This window comes from Carcharodon carcharias, chromosome 27, assembly GCF_017639515.1.
Source record: "Carcharodon carcharias isolate sCarCar2 chromosome 27, sCarCar2.pri, whole genome shotgun sequence".
In the NCBI taxonomy this organism is placed as follows: Eukaryota; Metazoa; Chordata; class Chondrichthyes; order Lamniformes; family Lamnidae; genus Carcharodon; species Carcharodon carcharias.
Window position 1 is genome coordinate 17746445 of NC_054493.1, and position 15464 is coordinate 17761908.

At 46.9% G+C, this 15464-nt stretch overlaps 1 protein-coding gene across 1 annotated transcript; it reads right to left on the reverse strand.

The window, feature by feature from the left end:
- Positions 1–11513: 11513 nt before the first annotated feature.
- LOC121270190 (gastrula zinc finger protein XlCGF7.1-like) lies at positions 11514–13965 on the reverse strand. Its single transcript, XM_041175498.1, has 2 exons — positions 13934–13965; positions 11514–12429 (listed from the first exon to the last, which is right to left on the reverse strand). Exon 2 carries the CDS (start codon positions 12319–12321, stop codon positions 11704–11706), a length of 618 nt encoding a protein of 205 aa, XP_041031432.1. The 5' UTR covers positions 12322–12429; positions 13934–13965; the 3' UTR covers positions 11514–11703.
- Between the last annotated feature and the right edge of the window lie 1499 nt (positions 13966–15464).

Genomic DNA, 15464 nt, shown 5'->3' on the forward strand with positions numbered 1-15464 from the left:
TCATTTGTTTAAAGCCACAAACAGAAAGGTCCAGTTTTCTCCTGGAGTTTGAGACAAATCAGCTTTCAAAATGATGCAGAGTTTCAGCCAATGAGGGAGATCCGGGCTCATCCCCGCCCATCATTCACTCCGATTGGATGGAGCAGCAGCTGCTCCCTCTGGGACCTCCAAATCTTCTCCTCTTCCTATTGGTCCGAAACTGCCGTCAGTCAGTCGGGCACTGTGAGCTGGAGCATGCGCAGTGTCAAAGGTTCTGGCGCATGCGCAGTGCAATCGATGTCCTTGCGGAAGGAGGCGCCTGTTTGTCCCGGAGAAGAGTCAGAGCGAGGCGGTGGGTGGGAGGATTTGGAAATGATTTGTGGATCCGCAAACCGAGGAATAATTGTCAGCTCCTGGTTTGCAGCTGCGGGGCTTCTCCCCAAACTCTCAATAAGACTCATTGATTTTATTGTCAGTCTGCAGACAGGAGCTGGAGAACTGAACCCAGGCAGAGGAGAGGGAGGGAGAAAACTGGGAGTGGCGGAAAGAAATGGTGGAGATGGTGAGATGGGTTTGGATTTCAGCCCAGGGAGGAGGGAGGGAGAGTGTGTGGGACGGGATTTACAGTTTTGGGAGAAGAAGAGGAAGAAATAGTCCATGGAAACTAGAATTGTCTGTTCTGAATTTCTATGCTATGCTGACAGTTAAGAGTTTTGTAAACTCCTTTTGCAGGATATTAGGAGGGGAAGATTTACAGAGGGAAGCTCAAATCAAACTTCACATCAAGATTTAAAACCATCACTCGATTCATCAGGACCTGAGTATCATCGGCAATTGAATGTGGAAGGAGAAATGCTTGTCTGTTCTGAATGTGGGAAAAGATTTCAAACATCAGTGTGACTGGAAAAACACTGAGGCGCGCACACACGCCCAAGTGAGAGTGTTCAGTGCACTGACTGTGGAAAGAGCTTTCACCAGTTACATAGCCTGAAAAAACATCACATCATTCACAGCGGGGAGAGACCGTACACGTGTTTTCCGTGTGGACAAGACTTTAACTGATTATTCAACCTGGAGAGACATAAGGACTCTGGCACCATGGTAAAACCATGGAAATGTAAGGATTTTGGTAAAGGATTCAATTATCCATTTCAGCTGGAAATCCATCGACGCATTCACACTGGGGGGAAGTTGATCATCTGTTCCGTGTGGGAAGGGATTCACTCAGACAACCAAACTCATGTCACACCAGCGAATTCACAGTGAGGAGAGGCCATTCACCTGCCCTGTATGTGGGAAGGGATTTACTGAGACATCCTGTCTTATGTTACACCAGCAAATTCACACTGAGGAAAGGCCATTCAGCTGCACTCACTGTGAAAAGAGGTTCAGGTCTTCATCTGACCTCAATATACACCAGCGACTTCAAATTGGGCAGAAGCCATTCACTTGCTCTGTGTGTGGGAAGGGATTCACTCATTCATCCGGCCTTAGGTCACACCAGCGAGTTCACATTGAGGAGAAGCCATTCAGCTGTACTTCCTGCAGGAAGAGTTTCAGGCATTGATCTGCCCTTGCTGAACACCAACGAGTTCACACCTGGGAGAGGCCGTTCGCCTGCTCTGTTTGTGGGCAGGGATTTACTCAGTCATCCAGTTTGCTGAGACACCAGCGAGTTCACACTGGGGAGAAGTCATTTAGCTGCACTTCCTGTGGAAAAAGTTTCAAGCAGTCATCCACCCTCATTGCACACCAGCGAGTTCCCACTGGGGAGAGACTGTTCACTTGCTCCATAAGTGGAAGGGTTTCACTGTATCATCCGCCCTCGAGTCACACCAGCAAATTCACACTGAGGAGAAGCCATTCAGCTGCACGGACTGTGGAAAGAGTTTTAAGTGTTCATCTGCTCTCCTGGCACATCAGAGAGTTCACACTGGAGAGAGACCATTCACCTGCTCCGTGTGTGGGAAGAGATTCACTCGGTCCTTCAACCTAGTGACATGTGAGCGAGTTCATAAGTGACTGCAGGGGTTGGATTCTGCTGTTAATCATATCCAGAATTGATAGTCTGACAATGTCAGGTTTGTTTCTGCTGATGTTAACAACCCTTATAATTGGCTGGAGTTTAATATTCTGGAGGTGTCACTGATACTCGGGGCTGCAGTGTCCCTTTTTAAAAGCACCATCTGTGATCATTCCCCTTAATTCATAAACTCTGCTGGAAGGTTGGATCTGTTCCACAGAACGTACATGACACAACAATCACAATTTACAAAAACAAAGGGGACAGAGGAGATTGCAACAAAAACTTTGTCCACCAAAGGTCCTCAGTCTCATCCACTCCTTTCATGACCCCATGCCCTGTGCTGTACAGTTTGATGGCTACACTTCTGACAGTTTCAGGGTGAAGAATGGTGTGAAACATGGCTGTGTCCGAGTCCCCAGTTTGTTTGGTATTTTCTTCTCCATGTTCCTGACCTTGGCCTTCCCTGCAGATATGGAAGGATTTTTCCTGCATACTCAGTCAGATGGCAAACTCCACAATCTGTCCAGATTGAAGTGAAGACAAAACACAGCCTGTCTCAGTCAGGCTTCCTCAACACTGTTGATGTCATGCTTGTGACTCAAACAGAAACTCAGCTACAAAGACTCATGGACTGTCTCTCCTGTGTCTGTAACCTGTTCTCCCTTACTGTAAACATCAAGAAAACTGGTTTGGACACTGGTTGTCACATCTGTCCTTGATCACACTAAATAACACCCCGCTGGAAGTGGTCAGTTAATTCTGTGACTTTGGGTCCACAGTGACAGGCAATCTGTCCCTTGATAGAGAATTCAATGCACACGTAGGGAAAGCAGGTCCACCTTTGGCTGACTCATGAATCGTCTATGGAATAACATCAAGCTGCCTCTCAGCACCAAGATGCTGGTTTATGAGGCCTGTGTCCTCAGCACCTTGTTATCTGCCTGTGAAACATGGACGATTTATAGCGATCAGGAAAGGAAGCTCAACAACTTTCACCTTCGCTGTTTGCAGCACATTCTGGGCGTCTCAGGGACAGAATCAGGAATGTGGCTGTCCTCTCAAAGACAAATCTCCCAAATACGTTGGCTCACATCAAGCATAGGTGACTTCACTGGCTCTGAAGAAGAGTCATATCAGACTTGAAATGTTAACACTGATTCAGTCTCCATAGATGCTGCCAGCCCTGCTGAGTTTTTCCAGGATTTTCTGTTTCTACCCCATAAGAGGCTTCTGGCCTCTCTTCCATGGTCTTATCCGTGTCTGGGTGGCTCTGGAGAGGGAGCTTGTGGTGTCCACCCGTACGGTTGATGCCTTCCACCACCGGTGGGTACCTCAGGGTACAGAATGTCTCACAGACACTGAAAACAACATTCTGGTTTAGTTAGGAATGTTGTCTTTGCTCTATTTGGGGCTTTGATACTGATTTTGGGCTCTTTTAGTTTAATTGGACAACATGTTTGAGAAAACAAGAGAAGAAAGTAAGTATGTGCTTTAGAAACTAGAATTGTCTGTTCTGAATTTCTATCCTGGACTGACAGTGATGACTTTTGTAATCTTTGTTTACAGGATATTAGAAGATGATTTGAAGATGGGAAACTCAAACCAAACATCTCATTAAGATCTGACAGAGTCACTCGATTCATCAGGATCTGAATATCATCGGCCTTTGATTGTTGAAAGAGAAATGTTTGTTCTGATTGTGGGAAAAGATTTCAAGCATCAGTGTAACTGGAAAAGCACCAAGACACACACACCCTTGTGAGAGTGTTCCAGTGCACTGACTGTGGATAGAGCTTTAACCAGTTACACAGCCTGAAGAAACATCACACCATTCACAGCGGGGAGAGACTGTACATGTGTTCTGTTTGTGGATGAGGCTTCAACTGATCGTCCCCAACCTGGAGAGACACAAAGACACTGAGACCACAAAGAAACCGTGGAAATGTGGGGACTGTGGGAAGGGATTCACTTGCCCATCCCAGCTGGAAGCTCATCGATGGACTCACACTGGGGAGAGACCGTACACCTGCTCCATGTGTGGGAAGGGATTCACTCTGATGTCCAGCCTTCAGTTACACCAGCGAGTTCACACTGACGAGAGGCCTTTTAAATGCTCTGACTGTGAGAAATGCTTTAAAATCTCACCGGATCTAATTAAACACCAGCTTGTTCACACTGACGAGAGACTATTCAGTTGTTCTCAATGTGAGAAGAGATTCAGACAGTCGTCTCACCTCATTCAACACCAGCGAGTTCACACCGGGGAGAGGCCATACACCTGCTCCGTGTGTGGGAAGGGATTCATTTCATCGTCCAACCTGGTGACACATCAACGGGTTCACACAGGGGAGGATATTCACCTACTCTGTGTGTGGGAAGGGGTTTTCTCAGTCATCAAACCTGCTGAGACACCAGCAAGTTCATACTGGGGAGAGGCCATTCACCTGCTCTGTGTGTGGGAAGAGATTTGCTCGATCGTCTCACTTGCTGACACACCAGCGAGTTCACAAGTGACTGCAGAGGTTGGGTTCTGCTGTTAATGATTCCTTTGTTTCTGTTGCTGTTAGTAACCCCTGTAACTGGACCGGACTTTCATATTCTGGATGTCTGTCAATGAGTTTAGATGAAAGCAGACAGCGGTGCTGTAAGAACATAAGGGCGAGGAGCAGGATTAGACCAGATGACCTGTCATGCCTGCTTTGCCATGGCTGATTTCAGCCTCAATTCCACTTTTCTGCCTGTTCCCCATGATCCTCAATTCCCTGAGAGACCAAAATTCTGTCTCATTCTAAATCTCAATCTTCAACGATGGAAACTGAAAATGAAACTTTACAGGACAGAAGGAGGCCATATGGCCCATCTTGTCAATGCCAGCCCAATCCCACTATCCAGTTCTTCATCTGTAACCTTGCAGGTTACAGAACATCAAGTTCCTAACTTTATTGATTGGTGCTACAGTCAGTCTCCACCTCATTCCCACAAAATAATCACAAGAACCTGAATTGTGAATCACAATGGTGGGGCTTTTACCCAGCATTCCCTGAGGTAGGGAATGTCCCCTATCCACACCACAGGAGACCAGTGCGCAGGCTCAGTGCCCCCCCAGTGTTTGGAGCATGCGCAGTGTCAGTCATGACCACGGAAAGCCATTTGTTTGTCGCTTCTGCAGCCGGTAAAGGGAGCAATGGAGCCGGCAGCTGGATGGGGAGGATTTGGAAACACTTTGTGGATCCGCAAACCCTGAGGAATAATTGTCAGCTCCTGGTTTGCAGCTGCGGGGTTTCTCCCTCCCGGGAACAGGCCCAGGTTAACGGCCGTCATCCTGGGTCAGCGAGTGGAGGATGGTTCACATCAGAGGATGGGGGAGGTGGGACAATAAATAAGAGGTTACACTTTGGGCTCAAATCAATAAGGACTCTGATCTGTGGAAACTGTTAAGAAATGGCTCCTTGTAAAACATGACCTCGAGGTGACATTGGACAGGAAGAAAACCAGAAACCAAAATGGGACAAGAGACTGAGTTTAACTACGTTAGAGAGAGAGAGAGAGAGAGAGAAAGAAGGATGGAAACCCTGGGAGGTGTGGAGAAACCACCTTCACAATTGATTATTAAATCTCCACACAGTAAGTTCTGGACACAAGGTTAATGTCTGTTATTCTGTATGGTCGGTCAGGGTGATTCAGATTAATAGATAATTGGTTTGGTTCAATAGATAATTGGTTTATAGAAAAGTCATCACGGTGCTAGGCATTGAATTGTGATGATGATACAAATAAAACAAGTAATCATCATTCATGACATAGTTATAGACAATATTAAAATATAAATCAATAAAAGGATTGCACAGTTATGATTATTTCAGCATACAAGTCATTACAATATGTTACAAAATGGAGGACTCCTTAATCTATAGAATAGAAATGAAAGGTTTACTGCATTCTCTATTAAAGTCCTTTGATTAAATGTTGTCAGCTTGAGTTCATTAAATTCTCAATCATTTACATCCTATTGATGAGTTTTATACAGTAGGTGATCGGGCTGTCTTGTATTTGTCCCATAGCTTATTTGCAGAATGGTATCTTTTCTCCTGAACTCCATTATACATTTACTTCCATGTGTATGGGAGGTGGGGTTCTGGCGTTTTCTACTGAAGTCCAGACAGAGTTTTTCCCACATTTCAGCAAGAAAACACACATTCAGATGTTTGATTGCGTAATGTTTTGTCACGAGTCACGAATGAGGTGAATTATCGAACATGTTGCTGTCTCTATCAGATGTTAAAAGATTACAGAAAGAATTATCCAACACTTTATTTAGATTTTAGCCCTGGAAGGAGGGAGAGTATGTGGGATGGGGATTTACAGCTTTGGGGGAACAAGGGAGGGAAAAATGTTCCATAGGAACTAGAATTGTCAGTTTTGAATTTTTGTCCTGGACTGACAGTGATGATTATTGAAATCTTTTTTCACAAGGCTTTAGAAGGAGAAGATTTGCAGATCGGTAACTCAAACCAAAAATCACATCAAGATCTGACAGAATGACTCAGTTCATCAAGACCTGAACATCATTGGCTTTTGAATGTGGAAGGAGAAATGTTTGTCTGTTCTGACTGTAGGGAAAGATTTGAAACAACTGGGAAAAGCACAGAGACACACACACACACACACCTGAGTGAGAATATTCCAGTGCACTGATTGTGGAATGAGCTTTAACCAGTTACACAGCCTAAACACAAACAGAACCATTCGCAGTGCACACGTGTTGTGTGTGTGAACGAGGCTTCAACTGATTGTCCATCCTGGAAAGACTTGAAGATATGGACACCATGGAGAAACCCTGGAAATGTGGGGACTGCGGGAAGGGATTTAATTACCCATCGCAGCTGGAGATTCATCGACGCAGTCACACCAGTGGGAGGCTGTTCACCTGCTTGGTGTGTGGGGAGGGATTCACATTATCTTCCAGCTTATATATACACCAGAGGACTCACACCGGGGAGAAGCCGGTAAGCTGCTCCGTGTGTGGGAAGAGATTCAATTTTCTGTCCCAGCTGCTGAGACACCAGCTGGTTCACATTGATGAGAGGCTGTTTAACTGCTCTGATTGTGAGAAGAGCTTTAAAAGACAAGGACCTGGTCAAGCACCAGTTTGTTCACAGTGAGAGACAGTTCAGTTGCTGTCACTGTGGGATAGTGTTTAGACAATCACTGAACCTCATAAAACACCAACAAATTCACACCAGGGAGAGGGCACTCACCTGCCCCATGTGTGGGAAGGGATTCACTCGACTATCTCACCTCAGTTCACACCAACTTGTTCACACTGATAACAGACCTTTCCAATGTTCTGAATGTGGGAAGAGCTTTAAAACTACAGGTGATCTGCTGAGACACCAGTGAATTCACACTGAGGAGAGGCCGTTTTTCTGCTCCATCTGCCAGAAGGGATTTATCTGTTTGACCAACCTCAAGCTGCACCAGCGAGTTCACTCTGATCGGAAACCTTTCCAATGTTCTGATTGTGAGAAGAACTTTAAAACTACAAGGGATCTACTGATGCACCAGTGCATTCACACAGGGGAAAGGCCATTCACCTGCTCTGTGTGCGCGAAAGGATTCACTTGCCTAGCTCACCTCAATTCACATCAACTTGTTCACACTGATAACAGATCTTTCAAACGTTCAGAATGTGAGAAGACTTTTAAAATCCCAGGTGTTCTGCTGAGACACCAGTGAATTCACACTGAGAAGAGGCCGTCCACTTGCTCCGTGTGCAGGAAGGGATTCACTCATTCATCCCACTTAATGAGACATCAGCGAGTTCACAACTGAATGCAGGGCTTGGATTCTGCTGTTATTACTGCTGTTAATCACATCCAGGACTGAAGCAGGTTCATCCTGACAGTGGGGCTGATATTAATAGCCCTGTAGCTGGGCTGAAGTTTAATTCATTTGACAGATCTCAAGATATTAATGTTGTTTGAAACACGGTGTCGGGTCCTTAATTTCTCCAAGAGAAGAATAATTGATGTCCTGTTACTGACTGCTGGATTTTTGCGCCTTTTCTCCTTTGTAACTCTCAATGATTTTAGTTCGCATACCTTCGGTTAATGTCGTGAACAAGTCCCAGCGCCCCATACCTTCCAGAGTGTCTCGCCGAGCCTTGGGGTCCAGAGAAGGTATTAGTCACACAGCCGGGATGGATAAACACAAAACCCAACCTGTTAATCACTTTCAGACACTGGAGCAAAAGTCAGATCAGTTTTCTGTTAAACACAGAATGTGTCGAGTCTTAAATATTTCCAACACAAATTTACTTCCTTTTGAAGTGCTCCACCGCACCGCCCCCCCACCTCCCGCCCCGGCTCTCCTGCATCCTCACCTCTGTAAGATTAAGGTTCGGGAGTTGCAGATTATCCAAAAAATTGTTTATTAATTAAGTAGCTTATTAAGAAGAATCATAGATTAAATATGATGCACAAACCAAATGGACATGAAATAACATCCGACCTGTGACAGGTGAGAGTGGTTTTGACAGCCTTGTTCGATGTTTGTAGCTGCTTTCTCTTTTGTTCTGTCTTCTCAAACTGACCGAGGGGTTAGGAAGTTAGGAATGTTTCTGGCGATGAGGACTGCCCCCTTTCCCTCTGAGCAACTGTTAATATACTTTATTTCTAGGGGCTGGTAGTTTATCCCATGTCAATCACTTGTTCAATCCCCATCTGGCCATGACCAGAGGCAAGGTAGCCATGGTGTTACCTCCCCCTATCCATCACTTTACCTCAAGGTCATTTTGCAGCTTATCTTGTGCTTGGTGCCAAGTGTTAACTCCTGCCAGACACTTGTTGAGATTCTCCTCGGCTGTTATCTTTGTTTTTCCCTCGCTCTGGAGTTAAGAACTATTTTTTCAAAGTGAGAGAGAGAGAAAAGTAACAACCTTGTGTCAGACAGTCTCATGCAATCTCTGCTGATCCAATAATAATTCTGTAAGTCTTAAAGGTACCATTTCTTACAGCTCCCCCCTTTGAGAAGGAAATATCTTTATTCATTTCTCACAATTCTACTTTCTAGTTAATCTAGTTATTTCTACACGAGAGCTCATTCCCCTAATTTTTTGATTACATACTGTGGATAACATACTGAAGCTATTGCTGAAAAAAAATGTCTACATTTTTTGTCTTGCACTCGTCAGGACACTCGCAAGAATACCAACATAAGGGAGAAAACAACAATTTATACTATTTGTGAAGAGAGTACTGATTGGTTGGCAGGGGTCATTGCCATGGAGAATGCACCGCTGATGGTGTCTGACAGTTAACTGCCAAGCATTGTTTGAAATTTAAACCAGGCAGCTTGACACTGATTGGTCAGGGCATTGCCCTGAGAAATGAGTCAGTGAGTGGCTGTCACTTATTCTGTTTAGCTGAAACAGACGCAATGTCTGGTTACTTAGTGGGACTTGTTTCCATTCCCATGACGAGAGGATTTCTGTACCAGGCAGGAGGGGTAAGATTTGGGGACTCTTGGTTCTCCACCAATTCCTATTCCCCTTCTTTCTGGTGGATAATGGAGGTGTCACTCTGTGTAATGTGCAAGTCAGAAAGAATTGTCAGGAAGAATTAATCAGCATTTTCTAATTGGAGCTGTCCCAAGACAATGATTCTCAAAGGGACACTGCAGCCCCGAGAACACAATCAGCTGTCAATCCAGAATATTAAGCTCTAGCCCAGTTGTAAGGATGAACAACATTATTTTTCTTTATTCTTTTAGAACAGGCTTGTCCAACCTTTTCGCTTGGAGGCCCATGTTTCAGATTTTCTCTCACTCGGGGTTGTGGTGGGGGGCGCGGTTGCTGAAGTGCATGTTTTAGGCCTTACAGCGCTCTCTGCTCCGCCCATTCAGCACTGATTCAGTGAGGTCTCTGCCCACGTTTTCCCCATGCACAGGAACTCAATGCCTGCCTTTGTACCACCCACCACCCCCTCCTCTGCAGTTCACCCCCTTTAGTACTGCCCTGTTGCCCTGTTCTGCCCTTCCCTCCACAAGGGGTAACAGGGCCCAGCTCAGCCCTGCTCAATTTCACGGTGAAGCCTCCCGAGGTCCGGCTCCGCCCGCTCCAGGAACGGGGTGAAAATAAAATGGAGGCCGCCTCAGGTGTCCGGCGCTACCTTCTCCAAGCACCCCGCCCCCATTGGTGAAAATTAAAGTCGAGGCCGCCAGAAGTCGGTGGCTGACGAGGTCGAAACAGAGGTCATCCCTCCCCCCCAACTGAGCCTGCCAGCTCCAAGCACCCAACCACCCCCTGAGCCCGCCAGCTCCAAGCACCGACCCCAGCCCCCCCCACCCCGAGCCCACCAGCTCCGAGTGCCGACCCCCCCTCCCGCCGCTGATCCTGCCAGCTCCAAGCTCCCAACTCCCTGAGCCCACCAGCTATGAGCACACGCCGCCCCAACCCCAAGAACCACCCCCTACCCCCGAATCCTGCCAGCTCCGAGCAAACTGAAATTTAGGTTGCCGAGGCCTCATGAGGTCCTGGGCTCTGGAGGCTGAGGTCCAGGTGGGGGTGGGGTCAGGATGGTGTTCAGGACCGAGTTGGAGGCTGGGGCCGAGGCAGACCCTCCCCCAGTCTGCTGGCTCCGAGCACCACCCCTCCAAGATTTAACCCTCCCCCAGCTCTGAGCACCACCTCCCTCCCTCTCCCCAGCTCTGAGCACCTCCGCCCCTCGCCCCAGCTCTGAGCACCCTGGCTCCCATAGCTTAAAGGCCCTGCCCCCAGCTCTGAGCACCGCCCTCCCGCCCCAGCTCTGAGCACCCTGGCTCCCATAGCTCAAATGCCCTGCTCCCAGCTCTGAGCACCTCTGCCCCAGTTCTGAGCACCTCCGCCCCTCATCCCCGCTCTGAGCACTGCCCTCCTCCCTGGCTCCGAGCACCCACCCCCTGGTGAACTTACCTGTTGCTCTGAGTACCCCGGCCAGAAATAGCTATTTTAAAAACTTACTTGGCAAATGATGACATAATGCTTGACCAATCATAGGCTGTTCGCCGCCCCACACAGCCAGCCACTGGTGAGCCTATCAGCAGCCAATGCATGGAGAAACCCGTTTATGATTGGATGAGCAGATTCTCTGAGCATTTGTCAAAATTCAGTCTGGGAAGTCTTGGACAGTTGACTCCAACGATGTGGCAGGCCGGATGAAAATGTCACAGGGGCCACATCCAGCTGGGCCTTGGACAAGTCTGTTTGAGCATTTGTTGCCCATCTTTAATTGCCCTTGAACTGAGTGCCTTGCAGAGCCATTGCAGAGGGCAGTTAAGAGAAAAGCACATTGCTGTCGGTCTGGAGTCACACCGCAGCCAGACCAGTTAGGATGGCAGATTTCCTTAAAGGATATTAGTGATGGGTTTTTACAACAACTGATGATGGTTTCATGGTGATCATTCCTGAGACTAGCTTTATATTCTAGATTTATTAATTGATTTTAAATTCCTCCAGCTGTTGTGGCAGGATTTGAACCAATGTTCCCAGAGGATTAGCCTGAACCTCGAGATTATTAGTCTACTGACATTACCGCTATGCCACCATCTTCCATGAATAACATCAAACATCAGCAGAAACAAACCTAAATGATCAGAATGAACATGGTTCAGCCCCAGATGTTTTTAACAGTGGCATTAACAAGAAAATTCAACCTCTGCAGTCACTTGTGAACTCGCTCGTGTGTCAGCAGGTTGGCTAACTGAGTGAATCCTTTCCCACACTCAGGGCAGATGAATGGTCTCTCCCCAGTGTGAACTCGCTGGTGTGTAAGCAGTTGGGATGACTGAGAAAATCTCTTCCCACACACGGAGCAGGTGAACGGCCTCTCTCCAGTGTGAACTCGCTGGTGTTTCAGCAGTAGGGATGACTGAGTGAATCCTTTCCCACACACAGAGCAAGTGAATGGCCTCTCCCCAGTGTGACCTCTCCGGTGCACAGTGAGGGCAGATGATTGGCTGAACTTCTTTCCACAGAAAGTGCAGCTGAATGGCTTCTCCTCAGTATGAATTCGCTGGTGTGACTGGAGACCAAATAAGGCAGTGAATCCCTTGCCACACACGGAGCATGTGAATGGCCTCTCTCCAGTGTGTCTGCGTCGATGAGTTTCCAATTCAGATGGGTAGTTGAATTCCTTCCCACAGTCTCCACATTTCCACGGTTTCCCCACGGTGTGACTGCGCTTGTGTCTCGACAGGCCAGATGAATGGCTGAAGCCTCGTCCACACAGACAACACGTGTACGGTCTCTCACTCTTATGACAGGTGCTTTTTGGTTCCATGTTCAAAATCCTATGATCGTCAGGTTATGATAAATCGAATGACCTTGTTCGACCTTGAAGTGATGTTTGTTTGTGTTTTCTGACGACAAATCCTCTCCTTCTAATACCCTGTTAGATTGATTTAAAACAGAAAAAAAGTGAGAGAGCTGTAGAGAAAGCTGTAAGTCCCCATCCCACACACTCTCCCTCCTCCCTGGCCTGAAATCCAAACCCATCTCACCATCTCCACTATTTCTTTCCTCCACTCCCAGTTTACTTCCTCCCTCCCTCTCCTCTGCCTGGGTTCAGTTCTCCAGCTCCTGCCTGCAGACTGACGATAAAATCAGTGATAAAAACAAAAAACTAAAAAACTGCGGATGCTGGAAATCCAAAACAAAAACAGAATTACCTGGAAAAACTCAGTAGGACTGGCAGCATTGGCGGAGAAGAAGAGTTGACGTTTCGAGTCCTTGTGGCCCTTCAACAGAACTGAGTGAATATTAGGAGAGGGGTGAAATATAAGCTGGTTTAAGGTTGGGTGGAGGGAGAGAAGTGCGGGGTGGGGGGGTGGTGTGGTTGCAGGGACAAGCAAGCAGTGATAGGTGCAGATAATCAAAAGATGTCACAGACAGAAGAACAAAGAGGTGTTGAAGGTGGTGATATTATCTAAACGAATGTGCTAATTAAGAATGGATAGCAGGACACCCAAGGTACAGCTCTAGTGGGGGTGGTGTGGAAAGGCTAACGGCATAAAATATATAGATTTAAAAATAATGGAAATAGGTGGGAAAAGAAAAATCGACGGAGGCGAAGGAAATGAGAGAATGGAATGGAGTCCTTACAGGAAGTGAGGTGTGAGGAGCTGTAGTCGAGGTAGCTGTGGGAGTCGGTAGGCTTGTAATGGATATTGGTGGACAGTCTATCATCAGAAATTGAGACAGAGAGGTCAAGAAAGGGAAGGGAAGTGTCAGAGATGGACCATGATTCTCGTGGTCCATCTCTGACACTTCCCTTCCCTTCCTTAGTCTACTCCATTCATTGCTCCCAATTGCTCTCCTCTACATTGGAGAGACCAAACGTAAACTGGGCGACCGCTTTGCAGAACACCTGCGGTCTGTCCTCAAGAAAGACCCAAACCTCCTTGTTGCTTGCCATTTTAACACTCCACCCAGCTCTCTTGCCAATGTCTGTCCTTGGCTTGCTGCATTGTTCCAGTGAAGCCCAACGCAAACTGGAGGAACAGCACCTCATCTTCCGACTAGGCACTTTACAGCCTTCTGGACTGAATATTGAATTCAACAACTTTAGATCTTGAACTCCCTCCTCCATCCCCACCCCCTTTCCGTTTCTTCCCCCTTCCTTTTGTTTTTTCCAATAATTTATATAGATTTCTCTTTTCCCACCTATTTCCATTATTTTTTAAATCTTTTATGCCCTGCTAGTCTTTCCACCCCACCCCCACTAGAGCTGTACATTGAGTGCCCTGCCATCCATTCTTAATTAGCACATTCGTTTAGATAATATCACCACCTTCAACACCTCTGTTGTTTTTGTCTGTGACATCTTTTGATTATCTGCTCCTATCACTGCTTGTTTGTCCCTTCAACCACACCACCCACCCCCCTCCACCAACCTTAAACCAGCTTATATTTCACCCCTCTCCTTGGATTCACTCAGTTCTGTTGAAGGGTCATGAGGACTCAAAACGTCAACTCTCTTCTTCTCCGCCGATGCTGCCAGACCTGCTGAGTTTTTCCAGGTGATTCTGTTTTTGAATAAAATCAATGAGTCTTGTTGGGGGTTTGGGGGCCTCCAGCGGGTGTTCCTGAATCCTCCCCGTCCACCTCCCAGGGTTTCCTTCCTTCCCACAGATCAGATTTCTCATTGGTTTGAGCCCAAAGTGTAACCTCTTATTTATTGTCCTCCCTCCCCCATCCTCTGATGTGAACCATCCTCCACTCGCTGACCCAGGATGGCGGCCGTTAACCTGGGCCTGTTCCCGGGAGGGAGAAGCCCCGCAGCTGCAAACCAGGAGCTGACAATTATTCCTCAGGGTTTGCGGAACCACAAAGTGTTTCCAAATCCTCCCCGTCCGGCCGCCTCCAGAAGGTGAAAAAAAGATCTCCGCAAACAAGACACCACTCGCACTGCGCATGCACCAGACACGCAGCGCGGCGCCTGCGCACCGGTGCGCAGCAGCATCCCTGCTGAGCACGCTTCAGCTCACAATGCCCGGCTGATTGACGGCAGGTCCAGACCAATAGGAAAAAGGGATGACACTGGAGGACCAAGTGGGTGCGGCTGGTCCTCCATCCAATCGGAGTGAGCGAGGGGCGGGGCTGAACCCGGATCTCCCTCATTGGCTGAAACTCTGCATCATTTTGAAAGCTGATTTGTCTCAAACTCCAGGAGAAAACTGGATATTTCTGTTTGTGGCTTTAAACAGATGAAACCCTGTGGGTGCGGAGCAAACATTTCAACTTTGTTCGTGAAAATTGGGAACATGATGAAACAATGGACACACAATTCAAGGGATAACTGGGCAGACAGGGAATGTCACCATTAGAACAAGAAGAGTCCCTGGTTTCAATAAATGAACTGGCAGGAGGGTTAGGATAGGTTAGGGAGAAAGTTATACTCTCATCATTCAGAACAACTATAAAGAAACAATTGATCTCAAATACGATCTCTTGTATTGATGAGATAAGGTGAATAAATATTAAAGTCGTTAAATGACCTATGTTTTCTATATTGAACAATGATATCAAAACCTGGATGTCAGGTTTTACGCCGCACTCACACACACAAACACCCACACACACACCCACACACATAGGGACATACTTCCTGTCCGATCAGGTTGACAATATTTGTCCTCATACCAACAAACTCGACTGATATTGGGGAGAAGGGCCACAATGCTTCAGAATGTCAAGTGAATATTACCCTGCAAGGACTGCAAACAGTTTTTACCATCCAATCCCCATTATTTTAACCTTAAATCCATATTGAACAACATTTGGAAGAGAAACAAAAACAAAACAATAACACTGAACAGTCTATTGCCACCCGGGTGATGAGCCCTGGTGGGAGATAGTATACAATACAGGACAACATCCTTGAATAATTGCAGCCACTACTTTCCTGCTTGTATTACAGATGAT

Bases quoted from the DNA above. Each gene is read 5' to 3' on its own strand.
- LOC121270190 (XM_041175498.1), bottom strand. From the start codon at position 12,321: ATGGAACCAAAAAGCACCTGTCATAAGAGTGAGAGACCGTACACGTGT.